General features: G+C 45.1%; 1 protein-coding gene and 1 pseudogene across 5 annotated transcripts; one reads left to right on the top strand and one right to left on the bottom strand.

Annotated features, from left to right (window-relative positions):
- The first annotated feature begins 1493 nt into the window (after positions 1 to 1493).
- On the top strand, positions 1494 to 4950 carry LOC123043228 (protein NONRESPONDING TO OXYLIPINS 2, mitochondrial). 5 transcript variants are annotated; one of them, XM_044465611.1, is made up of 4 exons: positions 1501 to 1709; positions 1790 to 1902; positions 3880 to 3948; positions 4729 to 4950. In XM_044465611.1, exons 1-3 carry the CDS (start codon positions 1564 to 1566, stop codon positions 3897 to 3899), a joined length of 279 nt encoding a protein of 92 aa, XP_044321546.1. In that variant the 5' UTR covers positions 1501 to 1563; the 3' UTR covers positions 3900 to 3948; positions 4729 to 4950. The 5 variants fall into 5 exon arrangements, with proteins under 5 accessions (XP_044321543.1, XP_044321546.1, XP_044321547.1 ...); XM_044465612.1 differs by lacking the exon at positions 4729 to 4950 and adding an exon at positions 4350 to 4602; XM_044465608.1 differs by lacking the exon at positions 3880 to 3948 and having other exon boundaries at positions 1494 to 1709.
- A 3173-nt stretch (positions 4951 to 8123) lies between these two features.
- On the bottom strand, positions 8124 to 9648 carry LOC123040098 (mannose/glucose-specific lectin-like; annotated as a pseudogene).
- Positions 9649 to 24179: the final 14531 nt, after the last annotated feature.

Genomic DNA, 24179 nt, shown 5'->3' on the forward strand with positions numbered 1-24179 from the left:
TATTCAGATTTAGTTATCATATTCTTAATACAAATATCCATCTTCAATAAAATCAAATCACATTAGTATATATTGCAACCTATTGCGCAGCAACGCGCGGGGTATTATCTAGTTTAAAAGGTTTTGATGCCAGGAGTTCAAACATGTAAAAGAACTCAAATAGAAACTTATGGTTTACGAGATTTGGATGATTTAATCTAATAAAGATGAAATAAAAGGTTGTATTTAAGGGGATCACTAGCTGTGTTTGGTGATGTTTACATACTGTATAACAGAAAATGAGGAAAAACTGGTCACAACCCCATGCATCTTGACGTGCACAACAGATGATGGATTCTTTAGAGTTGCATAGCATTAAAGTGCAGAAGGAGTTTGCGTGCTGGGCTGGCCGTACATAACATTTAACAATTTTTTTTTGTCTTTTTTGGGTTTCTTCCCGCTGCGACGATATGCGTTGCGGTTTCTGCGGGGATGGATGGTTATGGTTGCTGCAGGGACGGTCCATCCCGCCGCCGCCCTCCTCTCGCCATGGCCCATGGTCGCTCGGCAACAAGGAGGTTTTGCACTCGAAAGGGCTGCGACGGGAGCCATGTTACAAAGCTCGGATCCTGCGATCAAACTCGGATCTGACGCCCCTCCGGCCCTCCCGTGCCGGTGCCGCTGGCTGGCCACGCACCGTGCACAACAGCTCATGTTTGGTCACCTCTTGATTCAGTAACATTCATGGCAAAATTACTCTCAAGTGAATCCACGGAGCAAAGGTTTAGCCCGACGAATCAACGGCTCAACGCTCTGGCACGCGTGTTGTGCCTACGTGGATAAAGAGTTGTACTACTACAACACTTCAGTTGACGCATTGCAAGTCCTCAATATGAGAATGATATTTGAGGAAGGGACACAAGCATTCTACTCCCTCTGTTCCTAAATAATTGTCTTTCTAGAGATTTCAACAAGTGACTACATACGGAGCAAAATGAGTGAATCTACACTCTAAAACATGTCTACATACATCCGTATGTTGTAGTCCATTTGAGATGGCTAGAAAGACAATTATTTGGGAACGGAGGGAGTAGAAGAGAAAGGATTTAGTCCTCCACGAAGAGCTAGGCGCTGAACTCGAGATCATCAAGGCATTAGAAAAACCTGAAGAATGTACTCCTGCAAAAGGATCTATTTTTTAACCTAATTCCTCTCAAATCTCAATGCATGTAATGATGCGTGCCGTTGCCCACCATTTGTCGACAAACCATCTCAAGCATCACCTTCTCGCAAACTGGATTTTTTTTTTTAGAAATTTTGGATAAGCCAGATACATATTTTAATATTTACAGTAATGTGAAAAGTATGCAGGAAAAACTATTTTGTTTTTTTTGAAAAAAAAGAGCAAATGGTGTTGTTTTTAGGGGTGAGTGGTGGTAGATCCTGACAAGTCGTGCTCAAGCAGTTTTTGGGCCAATAATGGCTAGTACATCAAAAGTTGACTCCAGAGATGGGCCGAGGCAAAGGGTGGGCTTTCAAGGTTCCGCTAGGGTTTAACGCCCTCGACGCCGCCGCACGCTCCGAATGAGAAGAAAAGAAATGGCATCCTTAGCCCGCGCCGCCGCCACCGCCGCGAGAGCGGCGCTCCGCCCGGCGCCCCTCGCCGGCCGTGGCCTCGGCTCCTCCCTGCCGTCTTCCTCCCCCGCACGGGCCGCCCGCCTCCTCCGCAGGTATGCTGCTGTCCAGTAGTCAGTAGATGAGCGGATCGATGGGCGTGGTTCTGTGCGTGTGACATCGAGGTTCCCTGCAGGTCGGCCGTGGCGGGGCTGGAGACGCTGCTGCCCCTGCACACCGCGGTCGCGTCGGCGCGCCTCAAGTCCTGCATCGCCGTCGACTCCACCTGCTGGTGCTCCCTCTCCCAAGGTACCAAATCCGCGCGGTGCCTTACCCCCCTTTTCAGTTTGTTTTTCTGGTTTCCCACATTTAAATTAGCTGGATGCGTCAGTCTCAGATTAATTTATGTATCCACTAAAAGCAACCCTGTAATCCTGGAGTTCGACACTTACAACCGAGTACAAATGTTGAGCGGTGAGTGGTATTGTGTTGCGATGGGGAATAGCTGTCGGTGCGGTTATGAATATGGCTATTATCGACATGCGAACCTACACACAAGAGAGTGAATCCTGTTACTGTGGAGAGATTCAGTGATCAACATGCATAATAGTTGAATTTATGGCGGTGAGAAGTATTGCTCATTATTAGTCTGAGACTAAATCGCCTAGTTTATAAACCTTTATACCTGTGAGTGATATAATGATCCCTTGCACTACAAGGATAAGATCCTAGAACACCTTGAGGCTAGCTTTTCGTTAATACCTGCTGGTTGTTGCTATCGCTCTTTTCTACGAAGGCAGTTAGTATGTAACATCTATCGTTTTAGCGCCAAGCGACTAAACAACGTTTTGTTTGTGGTCAGTTAGGATGATTTGTCCACTTGTATCCACTGTACTCAACTAATTCTGTGTATGGTTAGTTTTATAGTAAGTAGGACCATGTGTTATCTTTGCTTGACTTTATCTGTCGGTGACAGAGTATTCATAAATCTGATCAGTCAAGGATCGATGTGTAGCTACGGAGAATGAAATTCATCAGCACAGTTTTTCGAATTGCGGTAGCGTCAGATCCTTGATTTTCATGGGTCTAGATACCTTTTTATTTCATATCTTTTTTACTTGACGATTTTGTCACATTTCTTGGAACTGATCCATGGGCGCCTTACATTTTTGGATTTGAGCGCGTAGTTTTTGGTTGTTGTGATATCCGGAAGGTTACCTAAGAATATCCATTTTGTATCACTTCACCTAGAGACAACACCAAAAGTAACATCTGCAACCATTTGTGTGTGTCCTCGTTCGCATAGTTAATTTTAATTTTCCTACCGCAAATCCCCTCCTAACAGTTCCTCACCATGCTCTTCCTTGTACTTCACCCAATCACTCCCCCAACTAGGATTCCGGGTGACATGGCAGGAAAACGGTAGCCTATGTATCCACTATTGGAGAGACCTAGTTACCAGAAAATAAACTTTATTCCTTTGAAACGACCTGCTTCATCTCCTGGGGCAATTGCTAATGTAGGGGCTCACTGCCGCTTCTTTTAGTGAGTGTTCTGTAGAATATTGATGTCATATACTGAGGTTGACGAGCTATATAGCATGTTTACACCAAGGGGCTGTTTGGTTTGAGACCAAGTTTGCCCAAGGTTGTCACACCTAAGGTTAGGTAAGTTTGACCAACTTAGATGGGTGTTTGGTTCAGGCCACACCTTAGGCAAGCCACACTAGGGTTCCACATCACATACACTCAAAAAGTGTGGCAATATTCCCTTAGGCTTGTCAACTTATGGCTCTCATTTTGAAGAACTAGCCTTAGGCAAGTTTGACAATATTGTATGGCAAAGTGTGGCATTGCTAGGCCTAGAACCAAACAGCCCCTAAGAAATTTTTCATGGTAGAGTAGTAATTTTGATCTTCCTGAGCTCCATCAGGTAAGTCAAACAAATATGTCATCCTGGCTCGGCAGCATTTGGCAGCAAGGACAGTATTTTCAAGTTTTATGCCCCCAAATGTAGTTCTCAGTAATGCATATCACTTGTTTATCTTTGGACAGTCGTTTCTCTTTTGGTGTCACAGTCAGTAATGCATATAAAATGCTGCTAGTTTTGTGTGTCAGTAATACATATTTAATATTGAGGTCTTGCTTGGTAGACCAGACTCCTTTTATACAACCAGGAAATATCAAATTGATCAATTAATGCTGCTAAGTAAATTGAAGTGGTTATTCTCCGTTGTTTCCTTTTGAAAAGGATGGGGTATTTATCTATTGACTATGGTTGTTATAGGTTTTAAAAAGCGCGTCTGATCATGGTTAGGAGCTCTGCAGCTGAGAAGTGAAGACACCGAGTTAAAAAGAAAGTGCATTTGTTTGCTGATATTTCTTAGACATGTGTCCCATCTATTTTGCCACTCCTCTCGATGAATGTACTCTTAACATAATAATGCATACTGTTTTCTGTGTGTCATATATTGAATATTGTGGTCTTGCTTGGCAGACCAGGGTCCTTTTATACAACCAGTAATGCATATCAAAATGTTAGTTTGTGTGCCAGTAATAACATATTGAATATTGACATCTTGCTTGGTAGACTATACTCCTACACAGCGAGGAAATATCGAATTGATCAAGTACAGTTAGTAAGTGAATTGAACATGAGATGTTTGTAGTTGGCACCAAGTGAATTGAAATGCTTATTTTCCGTTTTTTCTTATTGGAAAAGATGGGGTATTTATCTGTTGACTATGGTTGTTTTAGGTTTTAAAAAGCGCATCTGATCATGGTTAGGAGCTGCACAGCTGAGAAGTGAAGCCACCGAGTTAAAAACAAAGTGCATTTGTTTGCTGATAGTGCTTAGAACATGTATCCCAGCTATTTTGGCCATTGCTCTTGATGAATGTACTCTTAACAAAATAATGGAGCTTTGCCCCCTTTTCTCCGGGACCTTGATTTTTTGTTGAGCCTGGAATGATATTGGATATCACATTATTGCTTCATTATGAGCTTGAAATCATCCTGTATTTGCTATAAGCTTGAAATCACCCTGCATAATTAGTCCTTGTCGACTTAACGTGATGTAATGTGTTATTGCGTCATCTATTCTTGACCTGACCTGCTCTTCAATTCCGTGATATAGGGTACGCTTTGCCTTTGTGACAAAGAGCCGCCCCCGAGGAAACCAATGAACATTAAGGATCACAGACATTTTGGGCTGTAATAATTAGATACCTGTAAACTGACGGTGCATCCAGACCTGTTTAATAATTATATAATGTGATTCCTTCATGTTTTGGAGCATGTTCATTTGATGCTGAAAGTTTTATGCCCCGTGGGTTTTTCTGCGGCTCTTCCTTTGTTATGCATCAAGCTTTCCCTTGAGCCTTTCATATTGATATTTGAAACTGGTTTCGTGTGGATTGGCTCAAAAACAGTTTGTACTTCAAATAGATTTGGCTAGCTGTTTGTTTAACCAACTGTTGTTGTAAGGACGAGGGTGTGCTAGTGGACTGGCAGATCTTGCCTTACCAACGGAACTGTCGTACCGCATCTGCTGTTCATGCTAGTCCTCCTATGTGAGCAGGGGCTAGGCGTCGGTGTTGCCCTCACTTGCTATGATGGCCGACTGTCTTGATACTGATGTTGCTCAAGATGATGATGGCGCTCTCATCGTGCTCTCGCTGCGCTTGAACCTGATCTCAGACCCTTTTAGAGCGTTTTCGCCCTATCCCTGCGAAAATAAGCGGTGTTGATGCACACCGTCTTCACCATGTCCCATGCCTCCTCTACGACCCTCTTCACAGTGAGCATCTTTAACAACATGGCTTGCATGCTTTGCCTCTAAATGCCCTATGGTCGTCGTGGTTCTTTTCGCTCGTGTCCACCATGTCCCAGATGTTAGAGCGCAGGAGGTAGACATTCCATCGCCCTTTTTAACTCTGGTGGTGTAAGCTTGCAGCTGGTATCCTACCATCAGTAATCTCAACATGCTTCTGGGGGATCTCCGGCGAGGCAGGACAACATGATGACCTCTCACTGCTCGTAGATATGACAACGACTTGGAGAGCGACATGCTTGCATGCAAATTCTCTTGACACAGGCAAACAAAGGGGAGTGATGCTTTGGTGTTGCGCCGCGTTGGGTGTGAGAAGCACCACAATGCAATATGTTAGTGCCATCCAACGGACTCAGAGTCAAGCGCTACAACCTCGTTGTGTGTATGAACATGGCACACACACGTAATCTGAAAACTGAATGACACATGCCAGGGAAAACCCTGGAAAAACCATAAACATGTCACACACATGTGGAGACCGATGTGAAAGCCCAAATGGCGAATTGCAAGGAAAGTAGGAAACTGAAAAAATGTTTAACATGGCATGTGCACACACACGCATGCACACGCACACTGTGGTTCATTTCAGAACCAACATACAATGCCAAGGAAAACATGCAAAAACACAAGGAAAATCAGATAACCATGAACATACACACACATGTCGCGGCTCATGTGGAAATTAGAAGACATAGGCAATGAAAATGCCCCAAAAGAGAGTTGCATACTTTGTGAAGAAGAAGTCGTAGAGGAAACCCAACTCCACCTCCATGATACCAAATGTTGTGGAGTAATGGTCGGCTTCATCACCGTCCTCCGCGAGCAAGCCCTCAAGTGCAAACATGCGCGTCTCTGGACAACCGGCTTTTGCACAATCCATCCCGAAGAAGCGGCGGCACAACAAGCGAGACAACACAAACGAGAGGCATGCATGCCTCATCTGCCAGCTGTCTCGAGTTGTGTTGCACAAGCCATCATGAAATGTCATGTCCCATATCTTGTCGATGGAAATGGTTTTGCACCAGCTGAAACTCCATGATGTAGACAATTTTTGGTCCAACTGATTCTCTGAACACCATTGCACCGTAGGTGATACAAACTATTGGCCATACAGTCTCCATGTGAAACAACATTACATGCTCGATTACAAGAGGCAACAACTTTGAAGTCAAGAGAACCAGTCAAAAGCACACCATGCCGAGCAAGATTATGAGCACTAAATGTTAAAGCATTCCCATGGATAGTAGGATCCGTCTCGATAATCATTTGTCCAAGCATCAATTGTGGATTGAACTGTCACCCCTCAATATAGATTTTGGAGCTTCAGACTTCTTTGACGGGACATCACATAACTCCTTCAGTTAGCGCATCCAAGATACAATGGCAATGACAAGTGACATGGTCAGCTGCATTGTTTCTCCTACATTAAACAATAACCCGGGCATCCCATATGTTCCACATTAGAGTGAAAGTTGCAGAACAAACATCATAGCGTAAACTCTAAATCGACAAAGTTATCTGCATGATTTTTGCACAACTGACGAGATATATTTTTCTTTCTTCAAAAAGGGGGTTGACCCCGACCTCTACAAGATGAAAACACAAGTCACATATTTACAATTGGGGAAGGAAAGCATGCCCTCCATCTTCATCCAATCGGCTGCAGAGAGGTCAAATTGTATTTACCTCGATTACTTTCATGTGGAGAGCTCCAAAGAAACACGCACACCTTCCTTGGAAGATTTAGGTTGGAGATTATGTTTCACGGTGTTGGAGGCTCCCTTGTCGGATCTGGTACAGTACAAGAGCAAGCCTTTTGTAATATTATTACATTTTTATAGAAATTCCAAAATATGATTAAAATAGAAATTTACCGGTTAGTTCCCTATTTACGGGATATTGTTGCCACTAGAATGGTAGAACCTGTGTCGCCTAGAGCCACAACGATTGATGGTTGTTGTTGCCGCTAGCATTGACATGCTCATGTTGTTTGCAGTGGCAATGATAAAGTTTGCCCTGCCCTCCTCTTCCAAGCGCACACAATCTTCTGTACATGAAATTAATATGAAACTACTATGTAATTTGCTGATAATAACTTACATAAACTACTACTGTCCCGAGAGGGTTTCAAGAGCTCCTCAAATTTGAGTAGGATGGATTCGGTTTATGGGTAAACTTATCATATTTAATGGGGCTAGAATTTTAATGGGAAGGACTCGGTGGTGTTAACTCATAGAAGTTCCGTTTTGGGGAGATGAATCTTCTTGGGAAGAGCTAGAAATGCTCCTACTAGCTACGGACTCACCAAGAAGATTCTTTCTATTGAAACTCGTTTGTTGGTTCCCATTGTTAGCATAATCTTGATTGTTGTCTGTTTAGTTAATTTACATGTATTAGTTGGTATGTGGGTTAGTAGTTGTGTGTGGCTAATATGCCATGTCGTGCATTCAAGTAGTAGTCTAATAGGAGATTAGGAGTCCAAGCACTAATAGGCCATGTATGTGGTCTTTCCTTTGTTCGGATGTTCGTGTCCATATGGAGCAACCACAAGAACTAGCATATAATTTTGAGGATATGAACGCGCCACGCACGCACGCACGCACGCATGCACTTCTTATTTCACTCAATTCTTATAGTTATCACGTCACATGCATCCCAAGCAAGACACATACAGAAAACACATCACACATATATAAGAAAAACTGATATTTTTATTCATCACAACAAAGGGACCTAAAAGTCCGGGTGGCTACATAGGATCTTCTGGATGAGAAAGGACAACAATCTCATCTTCTTATTTGAATTGAGAAACAAACGCCGAAAATAAGAACATTAGCCGCTATTGCTTAGCTAGAGTTGGACACGTAGACACCAAGCGCATCGAGATATATCCCACTACGCCCGAAAAAGCCCACTATGCTGCTATTCTTTTCCGCAGGTATGGTGAAAGGGGTTCCCTTTGCTTCTCCGAAAGGCCCATAAGCCTTCACATTGGTGATGAATTTCAGTGACGTTATTATGTGGTGTTGGTCTTTGTCAAAAATGCCGTGTGTCCCAGAGACTTCCTTCACAAACTCAGAAGCCCCGAGTACGATCTGCATAGCAAAAGAAAAAAGAAGTGTTGAGTTGCTTACATATGGAATTGAGAAAATCACATAAAAGTCAATTCAGAGATCGAACCGTGTTTTGATTTCCTCCGGATCCTCCCCAGGGTCCACCTGTGTGCTTCTGGCCAGCTTGGTCAACATAAGAAAATTTGATTGAATCAACAATCAAGCCGCTGCTAACTGTGATGCTCTCTAGACGCCTTGGTGCCTCAACGATGTCTTTATCCGACCCTCCACTTCCACCCCATGGTCCAAGCTTTGTGAGAAGGCTCTACAAGATATAATAACCATGTGATGTTTGCTTAAATGAAAAGGATCGGTGTGAACAAAAATCAATGAATATTTCTATGGAGAAAAATAGCAATATCTCCTAATTAAAAATAAATGAATAAGTAAATATTTCTATGCATATTCATCTCACCGGCGAGCCATTCAGCACGGGACAGAACGCGTGGACAGTGAGTTCTATGATGTTACCATCGCTCCTCTGCTCATGGAACTTTTTGTATATGACACCGTTTGCCATTGCGAACTGTCCTGTCCCACCAACAATAGCCCACTCACCTTCCTCAACAGATATCCCCATCACCTGAAGCGTTGACCCCCTTAAACCTGTATCATGTCCACAGATGGTTGGCAACTGTATCATGCACTGAAATATGCAATACCACCTAATAATAGAATCAAATGTAGCTTAACTAATCCACATGAAGATGCATTTCTAGGCAAAGATATATAACCTTGCATTTATATTTATATGCGTACGTACCTTTCAACCTCAAAGGTTATGCTGAAAGTATTCTGCCAGTTACCGGCATAGATATGCAGGCCCTGTGCGCGTGCAACGACGGTGGCACCGGGGCTAGGGCTATCACATATCGCCCAGTTGTTAACAGCCGTCTGACCCAAACCGGTAGTGGCATTCGGGTCTATTACCGTGGACTGGGTCTGATTTGCGCCGAGGGAAGTGTGGAACAGGTACAGGCTGCGGAAGTTGAGCTCATTGCTCTCCATGATCGCGGCGCGGGGAGTGATCTGGAAATTGGAGGGGTTCGCCATGGCGGAGTTGGGTGTGGCTAGCTCTGGCTCAACCAGTGCTATAGGCTTATGAGATAGTAGGTCGCTGTGTGTGAGAACTCGAAGGTTGGGAGTGGTATTTATAGATCATGGGAGCTAGCTAGGGCAATGACACTAGATGGATGCTAGGGCAATGGCGGCATGCATGTCAGCACTAGATGGATGGAAACATGCCACGTGTCTTGTGCATGTTGGGATCTCAGCCATGTGCATCACGAACACCGTAGCATGCACACGGAAAGGAATCACTCTATCTTAGAGCGCACGCTAGAAATCATCGGACAATGGGATCATATATATGATATTGTCCACCGCCGAGCCGGAGAATCGGTGCTGACTCAGGCTCGTGTATCACCGGATCTCAGATACGGTGGCAGTAATAAATGAAGGCAGGGTAACGCTTCACGTTGTGATGTGTGTAGTATAACTAACCGAGGACGTACACCTCGTGCATCACGCGAGCCCCTTGTGCTCTGTGCTCACAATCAGGGTGAGATCTTCACTCTGCTCAAAGTTCACGCAAGTACGCCTTGTGCATCACGCGAGCCCCTTGTGCTATGTGCTCTAAATATTTTGGAAATTATTGATCGATATTTGACTTCCTTGCTATTACATTAATTATTAGTTAGTACCTAAAAACATTTGAGAACATGATATTTGACAAGAAAAAACAGGCATGACCTTTGTAAAAATAAATAAACATATTGAGTGCCAAACGAAGATTTAAATATGGCCCTAAGCCTCTTAGCGGCGGCTCGGCCAAAAGCTTTGAAATGATATAGCGTAGCTATAGCGTGCTATGCCACATTTAGCGTTTAAGCATAAATCAATAAAAAACATACTTCCTGGCCCAATTTGACATAGTACTCTGTACTTGACAATTGTATATCAACTAGCATCCATCAATTTACATATACAATATGCTCTATGCTTTTACTGGCACACTCCTCTGCTCATAGATTTGGTTATTCGAACACCTAATCTTATGTGTATTAATGTTGGTACGTACCCCCTCCATTTACTTATACAAGGCCACTATAGAATATACATTTTACATTTATACAAGACCACTAACAGTAAAGGAGGCAAAGATTAATAATGTTTTCTCGTACTAGCAATTTGTTTATATAATTGCATGCATGTAGTCATAATGACACTGACCTCCACTCAGCTTTCTTGCATGCATGTGCTGTATTAATGATCCCAGTAACGCAAAGGAAAGCTAGGTTGCAAGACATGTATTAAATTTTATCTTAATACATGTAATTTGAGTTTGCCTACCTTATGCAGTTCCAGGATGCGCCAGCCTCGGAATTCCGGGCAGTCATTAGGAAACCCAGGTCGCCGGAGAGACTTAAGATGTTCTTCTAGCTTCGAGTGAATTGCAAAATACCACCACATTTGAAGTTCACTTTCGCAATCGCCACCACATTACTTGCGCGTCCCAAAAATCTACCAGTTTCCTTACAAATTTTCTCAATAAACACTAATGACCGATTTGGACGATTTAATCTAATTTCTGACCAGTAGGGCCCACTTGTAAGTGCTGATGTGGCACTAAAAGTTAAAGAAAACAGCGTCGACTGTTCGTCAGGATCCCCTCCCTCCCCATGATCCCCATCTCTCTGAAGTCATCACCGCGTACTACACTTGATGGTCGGCGCCGCCTAGCCCCTCTCTTGCCATGCTCCGCCCCCTCCACCATCCACCACCTCTTCTCCCTCCCAGCGTCGGCGAGATCCACCGCCCCGCGCAGCCCCACATCGGATCTCGTGATGCGGCCCCTCCCCCTGCCCCGGCGAGCTCCGTCCTCTTCCTCTATGTCGTGCGGCGAGCCGATCTCTAGCTCACGCCCCAGAACTCGCTGCCAGTCTCCAGTTCACGCCCACGAGCTCGTCGCCGCCGATATCCGGCTTCGCGCACGCTGGTCCGGTGCTATTGGAGCGTCCGACCATGGGGGTGGGGGCGTGCTTGAGCTTGTGCGGCGATGTTGCGATTCCTGATCGAGGCCGAGGTGCCCGCCGAGGAGCTACCACGCATGTTGCGGCCACCACACCCCGGGTCGCCGCCACCAGGAACCTGCCCTGGTGCGCCGACCGGAGAGTTGCATGTCCTACCGCCGCTCTCCTCGCCCGTGGCGGCGGATGTGGTCGCCGGAGTTGGCTTTCCGAGCCCCTCCACCATTGCTCATCTCCCCTCCGGCGGTGACGTGCTCACGGCAACCCTCCTAGGGATCCAATTGTAATCTGATTTTGTTTCTAGGGTGCTTTATGACATTTTTCAGGGACCCTTTGTATGTTCAGCTGATGATTGGTGGGCCCAATGTCTAACTTAGTGGTCAACAAACGGTGTTGACCCTTTTATGCCATGTCAGCGCTTACATGCGGGCCCTTTCTGTCAAAAATTGGGTTAAATCGCCGAATCGTTCATTAGTGTTTATTGAGAAAATTTGTAAGAAAACAGGTAGATTTTTGGGACGCGCAAGTAATGTGGTGGCGATTGCGGAAGTGAACTTCAAATGTGGTGGTTTTTTGCAATTCACACTCTAGCTTCTACTGCAAGATTGATTGTTGCAATGACAGGGTGCAGCGGCGCGGATGGGAAACCGGATACTTCTGCTTGTTTTGCTTCCAAAGCCTAGAAACATCGACTCATCTCTTCTGGAGTTGTCCGGTCACCATGCAGGTTCGGAATGCTGTCAAAAAAGGGAGAGGATGTGGAGCCCTAAACCATGAGAATCGGCACAGTGCAAGAACCACCCCAGAAATTCTCAAAGTAATCTCACAGCAAGCAATTGCCGGGCAAGAAAGGAGGGCTCTTAGGTCCCTATTAATCCTTATAACATGGGAAATTTGGCAAGAGAGAAACTCATGCACTTTCAGGCACAAGATCGCTTCGATGGCCGAAGTGCTTGCAAAATCAGACACAACATGGAACTATTGAATTTGGCTGGGCCCAAATGTTTTGAGTACCCTTTGGGGCGATTGACGCAAGAAATTAGCATAGTTGGTGAACAGTCGGGACTAGGTTTCTGGGCACCGCGGTAGTTGTCTCAAAAGATCACTTGATCGAACTATGTATTCCGCACTCTTCTGCTAAATCAATGAAATGCCATAAAGTGTTGGGTCTTTAAAAAAAAAGAACCATGCACACATTAGCTAGCTCAGTTTTAACCCTGACATTAGCTAGCAGATACGTGAGGACAGGGGCGGAGCTGGGCCCCGGGCACCCAGGGCCCAGGCCCGGGGCGTGGAAAAATTAATAGGCTATAGTTATATAGAATTTTTGGCAGGCCCGGGGCGTAGCCCAGTGAAAAAGAAGAAGGCCCAAAGGCTTGATGGACTGCTCACGCACGTACGGCAACAACACACCCCACGATCCAGCACGCACGAGGCACAGGAGACCAAACGATCGCGCGGCCGCCGACGCCCGCCGAGTCGCACGCACGAGGACGCCACGATCGATCTCAAGGAGCAGCAGGGACACCAGCGCCCGCGCCGCCATTCGTCGTGGCTCCGCCCCCGGCCCACCCACTTTCTGCCCGTCTTTGCCTTCCTGTTCGTTGTTCTCCTGCGTGGCGCTGCTTCATTGTCGGTTGCGGTATAGCTTCTAATTTTCTGTGATGCTTTCTACTTGTACCATGTTCTATTCGCATAAGTTGTATCAGTGTACAAACTGCTCTAAACTGAAATTTATATGATGTTCTTTTGTATCCAGTCATATATGTATGATATTGTTGAACCCAAATTGATGTAATTGTCAATTTCATTTTATATATTGTAGACAAAGAAGATGAAGACATTTTTTTCGCCGGTGTTCGCAACGGGGCTGTCTACACCTATCATTTCAGATGGAGGGAATCAAGTGGCCGAGGAAACTGAATCAACACCAGAAACAGAAACAACTGTAGAAATGAGGCCACCGCATTAGACTTCAAGCAACCCACCTGCAATGTCAACTGGAGAGAGAAACAATCATGGTATTCCTGCTCGTGCCCTTGGTCAATTCCATAAAGGTGATATTGAAGCTGATCCTATCTTAGAAAACCAATTGAAAGTTTATGACTTCTCTTATGATATTTTGCTTTCAATGCCTTGAAGGTGTTGACTCTTCTTCCGCTTTTGATGAGGTTATGTGAGGCACTGATGAAGCAAACCATTGATTCGGTACTCTTTTTTATCATGTACCGTTCTTTGAAGTTTTTATCTATTTCATTGTATTTTTAAGCATTAATTTTAAATAATAAATTTTTAATGCAACCGAGCCATATTTTGTATGGGGTATCTTTTAATAAGGTAACTAAAAGCCTTATGGGTGTTAAGATTTTCCCTCGCGGCGAATTTTTTTTGGCCCGGGGCTTGGTCCAATCCTAGCTCCGCCACTGCGTGAGGATGCCTCCGTCTCCGAGAGCAGATAAGTTAGGATACGTGACACCTCCGTCTCTTAGAGCGCACGCCAAGCCAGAGAATCGGTGCTGAGTCAGGCTTGTGTATCCGGCAAGCAATAAATGAAGGCATGGGCAACGCTTCACGTTGTAGTATAACCGAGGACGGACGTACACCTTGTGCATCACGCGAGCCCCTTGTGCTCTGTGCTCACAGCTGGGTAAGATCTTCACTCTGCTCAAGGCTCATGGAAGTAAACAAATAGAGGATATAAATCCATGTGCATGGACGTGATCATCTGTGCCTCCGGATATTTTTCATTGGGCTGTTTAGAGCATCTCCAACGCTAACCCGCAAAACACACATCGCATTCATCCTCGGGCACGTACTATGTGGAAACCGGCCATCCAAAGCTATCCGTATACATCTGGTCTCATTTCTTCTAAAGTCCGCACACTCAAATAGCTGCATACATAGTTTAGAATAGTTCGAATGTTTAAATGCAGCAATAGTTCTAATTGTAAAAAGTTCAAATATTACACTCAAATATTATTCTCTCCTTTAACCGCCCACAGATGCTCATTCAGATCTTCCTTCACTTGCTCATGAGTTACTCGATGCCGAATTTGTTGATGTATTGAACAAACTCTTGAAATGTGCCCGGATTCTAGTCTGGAAGTTCGATATGATTACCCATGTTGTCAAATTCAAGACCCACGGCAACATCCTCACCCTCATCCTCCATAACCGTGTTGTGCATGATCATACAACATGTCATCACCTCCTAAAAGGTCTCCAGATCCCATTGTTTAGCAGGTCCACGAATAACTGCAAAACGTGCCCACATAACTTCAAATGCCCTCTCAACATCCTTTATACCTGCTTCTTATTTTTGGGCAAAGTGAGACTTTTGCTAGTCAATTGGGTTAGAGATGTTGTCGACATAGGTAGCCCACGGAGGATAGATGCCGTCAACCAGATAGTAGCCCATGTCGTACTCATGCCCATTGACAGTATAGTGGTAGGGATGAGCTTTTCCTTCGGTCAGACTAGCAAACAATGGTGATCACTGCAACATATTGATGTCATAGTGAGACCTGGGCATGCCAAAGAAAGCATGCCAACAAATCCAAAGATCCTATCATGCAACTGCTTTAAGAATGATGGTGGGCTTCTTAACATGACCCTGATATTGTCCTTGTAAAGCTATTGGGAAGTTCTTCTATTTCCAGTACATGCAGTCAAGAGATCCTATCAAACCTAGCCACCTTCTTGCTTCCGAGATTGCCAATATCCTGTCGGTGTCTGCGACGGTTGGTTCTCTTAGGTACTGAGGTCCAAACATCTCAACCACAACAGTTGCAAAGTTGACCATGGTATCTCTGCATATTCTCTCAAACATTCGTAGGTACTCGTTCCATGAATCAACGGCCATCTTGTGTGCAAGCATCCGCAGTGCGGCCATGCACTTCTCGTATCAAGAGAACACAATCCTTCCCATGACATCCTTCTTCAAGATGAAGTAGTCATCAAAGGACCCAACACCATGGTAGAGACGATCGAATACATTTTTGCGCACCCAAAAGCGTCGGAAAAATTGTCAGTGAAGAGGGCATGGGGGGTAAAGTAGTCGTCCAGCAACGTCAAATGGTTGTGTGCCCTGTTGCAGTTGAGCACCCTATGACACTTGATCGATCCCTTGAAATTGAGAACATCCTCTTCCGCACGCTCCGCGTCTGCAAGGACGGCCTACATCATCGCGGTCTCATCTGTGTAGTCCTCCTCGTCGGACAAGCCATCAGACAACTCAACACAATGCTCGTATATGTATTCCATATCTGAATCCATTGCTTCAAGGAAGAAGGGACACAAATATTTAGCATCAGCATTCAACCGAACAGTTGTTGAGCATGGTGAGTATCGTAGGAGCGGATGGTACATGAGAGGAGAGGTGTGGAACGGCGGCGGAGGAGAAGCGGCGTGGAGCCTGGGTGTATCGTTGGAGGTAAAATACTCATCGAGTTTTGGCATGCGTGTGGCAGGGCAGCCGGGGTGGTGGAGTAGCGGCGAAGGCAAGAGAGAAAAATGGAAGGAGAGAAAATAGGAGGATGGAGGGATGGGGTTTTGGGTGGACCAGGGGTGTCAGATTCCTACATATATATTGTTCGAAATCCCGCAAACCGCCCCACCCCACCCCCAATTTGTCTCGGGTTTGAGGAAAAAAGTGCGTACGGACTACTTGGCGGACCGATACTTGACCGCATTGGATGGCTAAACACGTTCGGACCGCGCAGTCTGAACGGTCACATGCGGTTTGACAGTTCGCTTTGGAGATGCCCTTACAAAGACAAGACACCCAATTGTTTTTCCATTGCATGTTGGAAATACCTGTGTTCGCTCTTCATGGACTCTCGCATGCCCGATGTTGCTAGAGCGGCATGTGTAAAAATACAAAAAAAACCAGGACTTGGCATTTTTTGATAAAAGGTGCTTTTATTATCTTAAAATGTAGCATCATATGGAAACAAATCGTAATGAGTGACTAGCGTGGCTTAGATATGCGTCGGTATTTTTCCAAAGAGGAAGGGATGATGAAGCACAACTACGGTAAGTATTTCCCTTAGTTATGAAACCAAGGTTATCAATCCAGTAGGAGAATGAAGAAACACTATGTAAACGATACCTGCACACAAAGGACCAATACTTGCAACCCAACGCGAAAGAAGGGTTGTCAATCCCTCTACGGTAAAAAGATAGATAAAATTGTGGTAATTTGGATAAATAGATCTTGCAAAAACACGGAATAAAATAAGTAAATAAAACGTGCATCAATGTATTTTTGGGTTTTTGGAAATATAGATTTGAAAACAATATGATAAAAGATAATACCCGGGGGCCGTAGATTTCACTAGTGGCTTCTCTCAAGAAAGTAACATACGGTGGGTTAATAAATTACTGTTGGGCAATTGATAGAAGAGCAAATAATTATGATGATATCCAAGGCAACGATTGTGTATATAGGCATCACGTCTAAGATTAGTAGACCAAAACGATTCTGCATCTACTACTATTACTCCACACATCGACCGCTATCCGACATGCATCTAGTGTACTAAATTCATGAAGAAACGGAGTAATGCAATAAGAACGATGACATGATGTAGACAAGATCTATTTATGTAGGAATAGACCCCATCTTTTTATTCTTAATAGCAATGATACATGCGTGCCTCGCTACCCCTTCTATGACTGGGTGAGGACACTACAAGATCAAACCCATCATAAATCACCTCTTTTCATTGCAAGAAAAATCAATCTAGTTGGCCTAACTAAACCAAAGATTCAGAGAAGAAATACGAGGCTATAACAATCATGCATATAGGAGATCAAAGAAGACTCAAATAATATTCATAGATATATCTGATCATAAACTCGCAATTCATCGGATCCCAACAAACGCACCATAAAAAGTCATTACATCAAATAGATCTTCAAGAAAATCGAGAAGAACATTGTATTGAGACTCAAAAAGAGAGAAGAAGCCATCTAGGTACTGCATACGGACCCGTAGGTCTATGGTGAACTACTCACGCATCATCTAAGGAGCACCAACGAGGATGATGAACCCCTCCGTGATCGTGTTTCCCTCCGGCAAGGTGTCGGAATAGGGCTCTGGATTGGATTTCGTGGTTCTGGAACTTGCGACAGCTGGAATTGTGTTTCGTCGGCTCCCCTAAGGTTTCTGGATATTTGGGTATTTATAGAGCTGAGAGGCAGTGCAACGAAGCTCGGTGGGCCCCACCACCCACCAGGGCGCGCCTGGGGCCTCTGGCGCGCCCTGGTGGGTGGTGGGCCCCACGGGCCTTCCCTCATCGACTTCCTTGGTTCCCAAGTTGTCTTCTGGTTGAAAAAAAAATCTCCAAAAATTTCGCTGCATTTGGACTCCATTCGATATGGATATTTTGAAAGATCGTCGATGTCGCCTAGAGTGGGGGGGGGGGGGTGGTGAATAGGCGCTTTTAAAATAATTACGGTTTAGGCTTGAACAAATGCGGAATAAACCTAGCGATTAATTTGTCAAGCACAAAACCTACAACAATTAGGCTCACCTATGTGCACCAACAACTTATGCTAAGCAAGATAAACAACTAAGTGATAGCAAGACATATGACAAGAAACAATATGGCTATCACAAAGTAAAGTGCATAAGTAAAGGGCTCGGGTAAGAGATAACCGAGGCACGCGGAGACGACGAGGCACGCGGAGACGACGATGTATCCCAAAGTTCACACCCTTGCGGATGCTAATCTCCGTTTGGAGCGGTGTGGAGGCACAATGCTCCCCAAGAAGCCACTAGGGCCACCGTAATCTCCTCACGCCCTCGCACAATGCAAGATGCCGTGATTCCACTAAGGGACCCTTGATGGCGGTCATCGAACCCGTACAAATGGCTACCCTTGGGGGCGGTCACCGGTACCCGTCAAATTGCTCGGGGCGATCTCCACAACCTAATTGGAGACCCCGACGCTTGCCCGGAGCTTTACACCACAATGATTGAGCTCCGAACACCACCAACCGTCTAGGGCACCCAAGCACCCAAGAGGAAAAAGCTCAAGGGCACCAAGCACCCAAGAGTAATAATCTTCTCAACTTGGAACTTCCATGTATCACCATGGAGAACTCAAACCGATGCACCAAATGCAATGGCAAGGGCACACGAAGTGCCCAAGTCCTTCTCTCTCAAATCCCACCGAAGCAACTAATGCTAGGGAGGAAAATGAGAGGAAGAACAAGAAGGAGAACATCAAGAACTCCAAGAACTAGATCCAAGGGGTTCCCCTCACATAGAGGAGAAAGTGATTGGTGGAAATGTGGATCTAGATCTCCTCTCTCTTTTCCCTCAAAAACTAGCAAGAATCCATGGAGGGATTGAGAGTTAGCAAGCTCGAAAAAGGTCAACACTGGGGGAAGAACACGAGCTCAAAGGATAAGGTTGAATGGGGAAGAAGACCCCCTTTTATAGGAGCTCCCAAATCCAACCGTTATGCTCACAGCCCGCACAGAGCGGTACTACCGCTCCAAGGAGCGGTACTACCGCTAGGGCGGTAGTACCCCTTCGAAACACAACAGCGAGGAGGCAAAAAGGCCAGAAGAACCATCGGAGCGTTAGTACCGCTCGTCCTCACGGTACTACCGCTGGACCTCATGGTACTACCGCAAATGGTAGCGGTACTACTGCTTGCGAGCGATACTAAAAAAATACTTCTGTGCCTACTTCCGCTGAGCAAAACACGAGATTTTGGTCCGGAGCGGTACTACCGCTTAGGAGCCGCGGTAGTACTGCTCTGAAGCGGTACTACCGCTCAGGAGCCGCGGTAGTACTGCTCTGGAGCGGTAGTAAAAAATTACATCCGCTCTAGTCGCGGTAGTACCGCTGCAGCCTTTACCAAAACAACCACAACTTTTGCAAACGGACTCCGAATTCAACGAAACCAAGTTTGTTGGAAAGCTAGCGACAAGGGTTAACACAATCTTGAAAGAAATACCAATAAGAAGCAAATGAGAAAAGGCCCAAAGGAAAATGGTGAGAACCCTTCCTTGGATAAGACCGGTAAAACCTCCAACACCGAAAACATCATAGAAGACGCATGTGAACTCCGTTTTCGATGAACTCAAGCTTGTCATCAAGATGACCATAAGCTCTAAGACTCACAAAGAGAACCAAACAAGAACCAAGAAACATGATGCAAGGATGCAAGGGTTTGAGCTCTCTACTAACGATACGATCAAGCTACCAACTTGAGAGCCCCCCTTGATAGTACGACAAACGATCATATAACCCGGTCTCCCTACTACCACCACGAGACCGGTAAAATAGAAAACCTATCAAGGGCAAACCTTTGCCTTGCACATGGTCCACTTGAGCTAGATGATGACGATCTTGACTCCCTCAAGATGGACCACCTTTCTGAAGGAAATATGCCCTAGAGGCAATAATAAAGTTATCATTTATTTCCTCATATCATGATAAATGTTTATTATTCATGCTAGAATTGTATTAACCGGAAACATGATACATGTGTGAATACATAGACAAACATATAGTCACTAGTATGCCTCTACTTGACTAGCTCATTAATCAAAGATGGTTATGTTTCCTAACCATAGATATGTGTTGTCATTTGATTAACGAGATCACATCATTAGGAGAATGATGTGATTGACATGACCCATTCCGTTAGCCTAGCACTTGATCGTTTAGTATGTTGCTATTGCTTTCTTCATGACTTATACATGTTCCTGTAACTATGAGATTATGCAACTCCCGTTTACCGGAGGAACACTTTGGGTGCTACCAAACGTCACAATGTAACTGGGTGATTATAAAGGAGTACTACAGGTGTCTCCAAAGGTACATGTTGGGTTGGCGTATTTCGAGTTTAGGTTTTGTCACTCCGATTGTCGGAGAGGTATCTCTGGGCCCTCTCGGTAATGCACATCACTATAAGCCTTGCAAGCAATGTGACTAATGAGTTAGTTGCGGGATGATGCATTACGTAACGAGTAAAGAGACTTGCCGGTAACGAGATTGAACTAGGTATTGGATACCGACGATCAAATCTCGGGCAAGTAACATACCGATGACAAAGGGAACAACGCATGTTGTTATGTGGTTTGACCGATAAAGATCTTCGTAGAATATATAGGAACCAATATGGGCATCCAGGTTCCGCTACTGGTTATTGACCGAGAATAGTTCTAGGTCATGTCTACATAGTTCTCGAACCCGTAGGGTCCGCACGCTTAACGTTACGATGACAGTTTTATTATGAGTTTATAAGTTTTGATGTACCGTAGGTTGTTCGGAGTCCCGGATGTGATCACGGACGTAACGAGGAGTCTCAAAATGGTCGAGACATAAAAATTGATATATTGGAAGCCTATATTTGGACATCGAAATTGTTCCGGGTGAAATCGGCATTTTACCGGAGCACCGGGAGGTTACCGGAACCCCCCGGGGGGTTATTGGGCCTACATGGGCCTCGAGGGAGAAGAGAGAAGGAGGCAGGAGGGGGCCGCGCGCCCATCCCCTTCCTAGTCCGAATAGGACAAGGGAAGGGGGGCGGCGCCCCCCTTTCCTTCCCCTCTTCCTCCTCTTTCCCCCCTTCTCCTATTCCAACTAGGAAAGAAGGGAGTCCTACTCCCGGTGGGAGTAGGACTCCCCCCTTGGCGCGCCCTCCTTGGCCGGCCGCCTCCTCCCCCCTGGCTCCTTTATATACGGGGGCGGGGGGCACCCCATAGACACACAAGTTGATCTACGGATCGTTCCTTAGCCGTGTGCGGTGCCCCCTTCCACCATATTCCACCTCGGTCATATCGTCACGGAGTTTAGGCGAAGTCCTGCGCCGGTAGAACATCATCATCATCACCACGCCGTCGTGCTGATGGAACTCATCCCCAAAGCTTTGCTGGATCGGAGCCCGGTGATCGTCATCGAGCTGAACGTGTGCTGAACTCGGAGGTGCCGTACGTTCGGTGCTTGGATCGGTCGGATCGTGCGTACGACTACATCAACCGCGTTGTGCTAACACTTCCGCTTACGGTCTACGAGGGTACGTGGACAACACTCTCCCCTCTCGTTGCTATGCCATCACCATGATCTTGCGTGTGCGTAGGAATTTTTTTGAAATTACTACGTTCCCCAACAGTGGCATCCGAGCCAGGTTTTATGCGTAGATGTCATATGCACGAGTAGAACACAAGTGAGTTGTGGGCGATACAAGTCATACTGCTTACCAGCATGTCATACTTTGGTTCGGCGGTATTGTGAGATGAAACGGCCCGGACCGACATTACGCGTACGCTTACGCGAGACTGGTTTCACCGTTACGAGCACTCGTGCTTAAAGGTGGCTGGCGGGTGTCTGTCTCTCTCACTTTAGTTGAATCGAGTGTGGCTACGCCCGGTCCTTGCGAAGGTTAAAACAACACTAACTTGACGAACTATCGTTGTGGTTTTGATGCGTAGGTAAGAACGGTTCTTGCTCAGCCCGTAGCAGCCACGTAAAATTTGCAACAACAAAGTAGAGGACGTCTAACTTGTTTTTGCAGGGCATGTTGTGATGTGATATGGTCAAGACGTGATGCTATATTGTATTGTATGAGATGATCATGTTTTGTAACCGAAGTTATCGGCAACTGGCAGGAGCCATATGATTGTCGCTTTATTGTATGAAATGCAAACGCCCTGTAATTGCTTTACTTTATCACTAAGCGGTAGCGATAGTCGTAGAAGCAATAGATGGCGTAAATGACAACGATGCTACGATGAAGATCAAGGTGTCGCACCGGTGACGATGGTAATCATGACGGTGCTTCGGAGATGGAGATCACAAGCACAAGATGATGATGGCCATATCATATCACTTATATTGATTGCATGTGATGTTTATCCTTTATGCATCTTATCTTGCTTTGATTGACGGTAGCATTTTAAGATGATCTCTCACTTAAATTATCAAGAAGTGTTCTCCCTGAGTATGCACCGTTGCCAAAGTTCGTCGTGCCCAGACACCACGTGATGATCGGGTGTGATAAGCTCTACGTCCATCTACAACGGGTGCAAGCCAGTTTTTGCACACGCAGAATACTCAGGTTAAACTTGACGAGCCTAGCATATGCAGATATGGCCTCGGAACATGGAGACCGAAAGGTCGAGCGTGAATCATATAGTAGATATGATCAACATAATGATGTTCACCATTGAAAACTACTCCATCTCACGTGATGATCGGTTATGGTTTAGTTGATTTGGATCACGTGATCACTTAGATGACTAGAGAGATGTCTATCTAAGTGGGAGTTCTTAAGTAATATGATTAATTGAACTTAAATTTATCATGAACTTAGTACCTGATAGTATTTTGCTTGTCTATGTTTGATTGTAGATAGATGGCTCGTGTTGTTGTTCCGTTGAATTTTAATGCGTTCCTTGAGAAAGCAAAGTTGAAAGATGATGGTAGCAATTACACGGACTGGGTCCGTAACTTGAGGATTATCCTCATTGCTGCACAGAAGAATTACATCCTGGAAGCACCGCTGGGTGCCAGGCCTGCTGCTGATGCAACTGACGACGTTAAGAACGTCTGGCAGAGCAAAGCTGATGCCATGCTTTACGGCTTAGAACCGGGTCTTCAACGACGTTTTACAGACGGCCGCATTATGAATTGAGACGACGCCTTATGAATTGTGGTTTGGTAAGAAACCAAAGTTGTCGTTTCTTAAAGTTTGGGGCTGCGATGCTTATGTGAAGAAACTTCAACCAGATAAGCTCGAACCTAAATCGGAGAAATGTGTCTTCATAGGATACCCGAAAGAGACAGTTGGGTATACCTTCTATCACAGATCCGAAGGCAAGACATTCGTTGCTAAGAATGGATCCTTTCTAGAGAAGGAGTTTCTCTCGAAAGAAGTGAGTGGGAGGAAAGTAGAACTTGATGAGATAACTGTATCTACTCCCTTATTGGAAAGTAGTTCATCACAAGAACCGGTTCCTGTGACAACTACACCAATTAGCGAGGAAGCTAATGATATTGATCATGAAACTTCATATCAAGTTTCTACTGAACCTCGTAGGTCTACCAGAATAAGATCCGCACCAGAGTGGTACGGTAATCCAATTCTGGAAGTCATGTTACTTGACCATGACGAACCTACGAACTATGAGGAAGCGATGATGAGCCCAGATTCCGCAAAATGGCTAGAAGCCATGAAATCTGAGATGGGATCCATGTATGAAAACAAAGTATGGACTTTGGTTGACTTGCCCGATGATCGGCAAGCCATTGAGAATAAATGGATCTTTAAGAAGAAGACTGACGCTGATGGTAATGTAATTGTCTATAAAGCTCGACTTGTTGCAAAAGGTTTTCGACAAGTTCAAGGGGTTGACTACGATGAGACTTTCTCACCTGTAGCGACGCTTAAGTCTGTCCGAATCATCTTAGCGATTGCTGCATTTCATAATTATGAAATTTGGCAAATGGATGTCAAAACTGCATTCTTGAATGGATTTCTGGAAGAAGAGTTGTATATGATGCAGCCAGAAGGTTTTGTTGATCCAAAAGGTGCTAACAAAGTGTGCAAGCTCCAGCGTTCCATTTATGGACTGGTGCAAGCATCTCGGA

Source organism: Triticum aestivum, chromosome 2B (genome assembly GCF_018294505.1).
Source record: "Triticum aestivum cultivar Chinese Spring chromosome 2B, IWGSC CS RefSeq v2.1, whole genome shotgun sequence".
NCBI classification, from domain to species: domain Eukaryota; kingdom Viridiplantae; phylum Streptophyta; class Magnoliopsida; order Poales; family Poaceae; genus Triticum; species Triticum aestivum.

Bases quoted from the DNA above. Each gene is read 5' to 3' on its own strand.
- LOC123043228 (XM_044465608.1), top strand. From the start codon at position 1,564: ATGAGAAGAAAAGAAATGGCATCCTTAGCCCGCGCCGCCGCCACCGCC. The intron at 1,710-1,789 runs GTATGCTGCTGT...GGTTCCCTGCAG, and splicing joins GCCGCCCGCCTCCTCCGCAG to GTCGGCCGTGGCGGGGCTGG. The intron at 1,903-4,728 runs GTACCAAATCCG...TCCGTGATATAG, and splicing joins CTGGTGCTCCCTCTCCCAAG to GGTACGCTTTGCCTTTGTGA.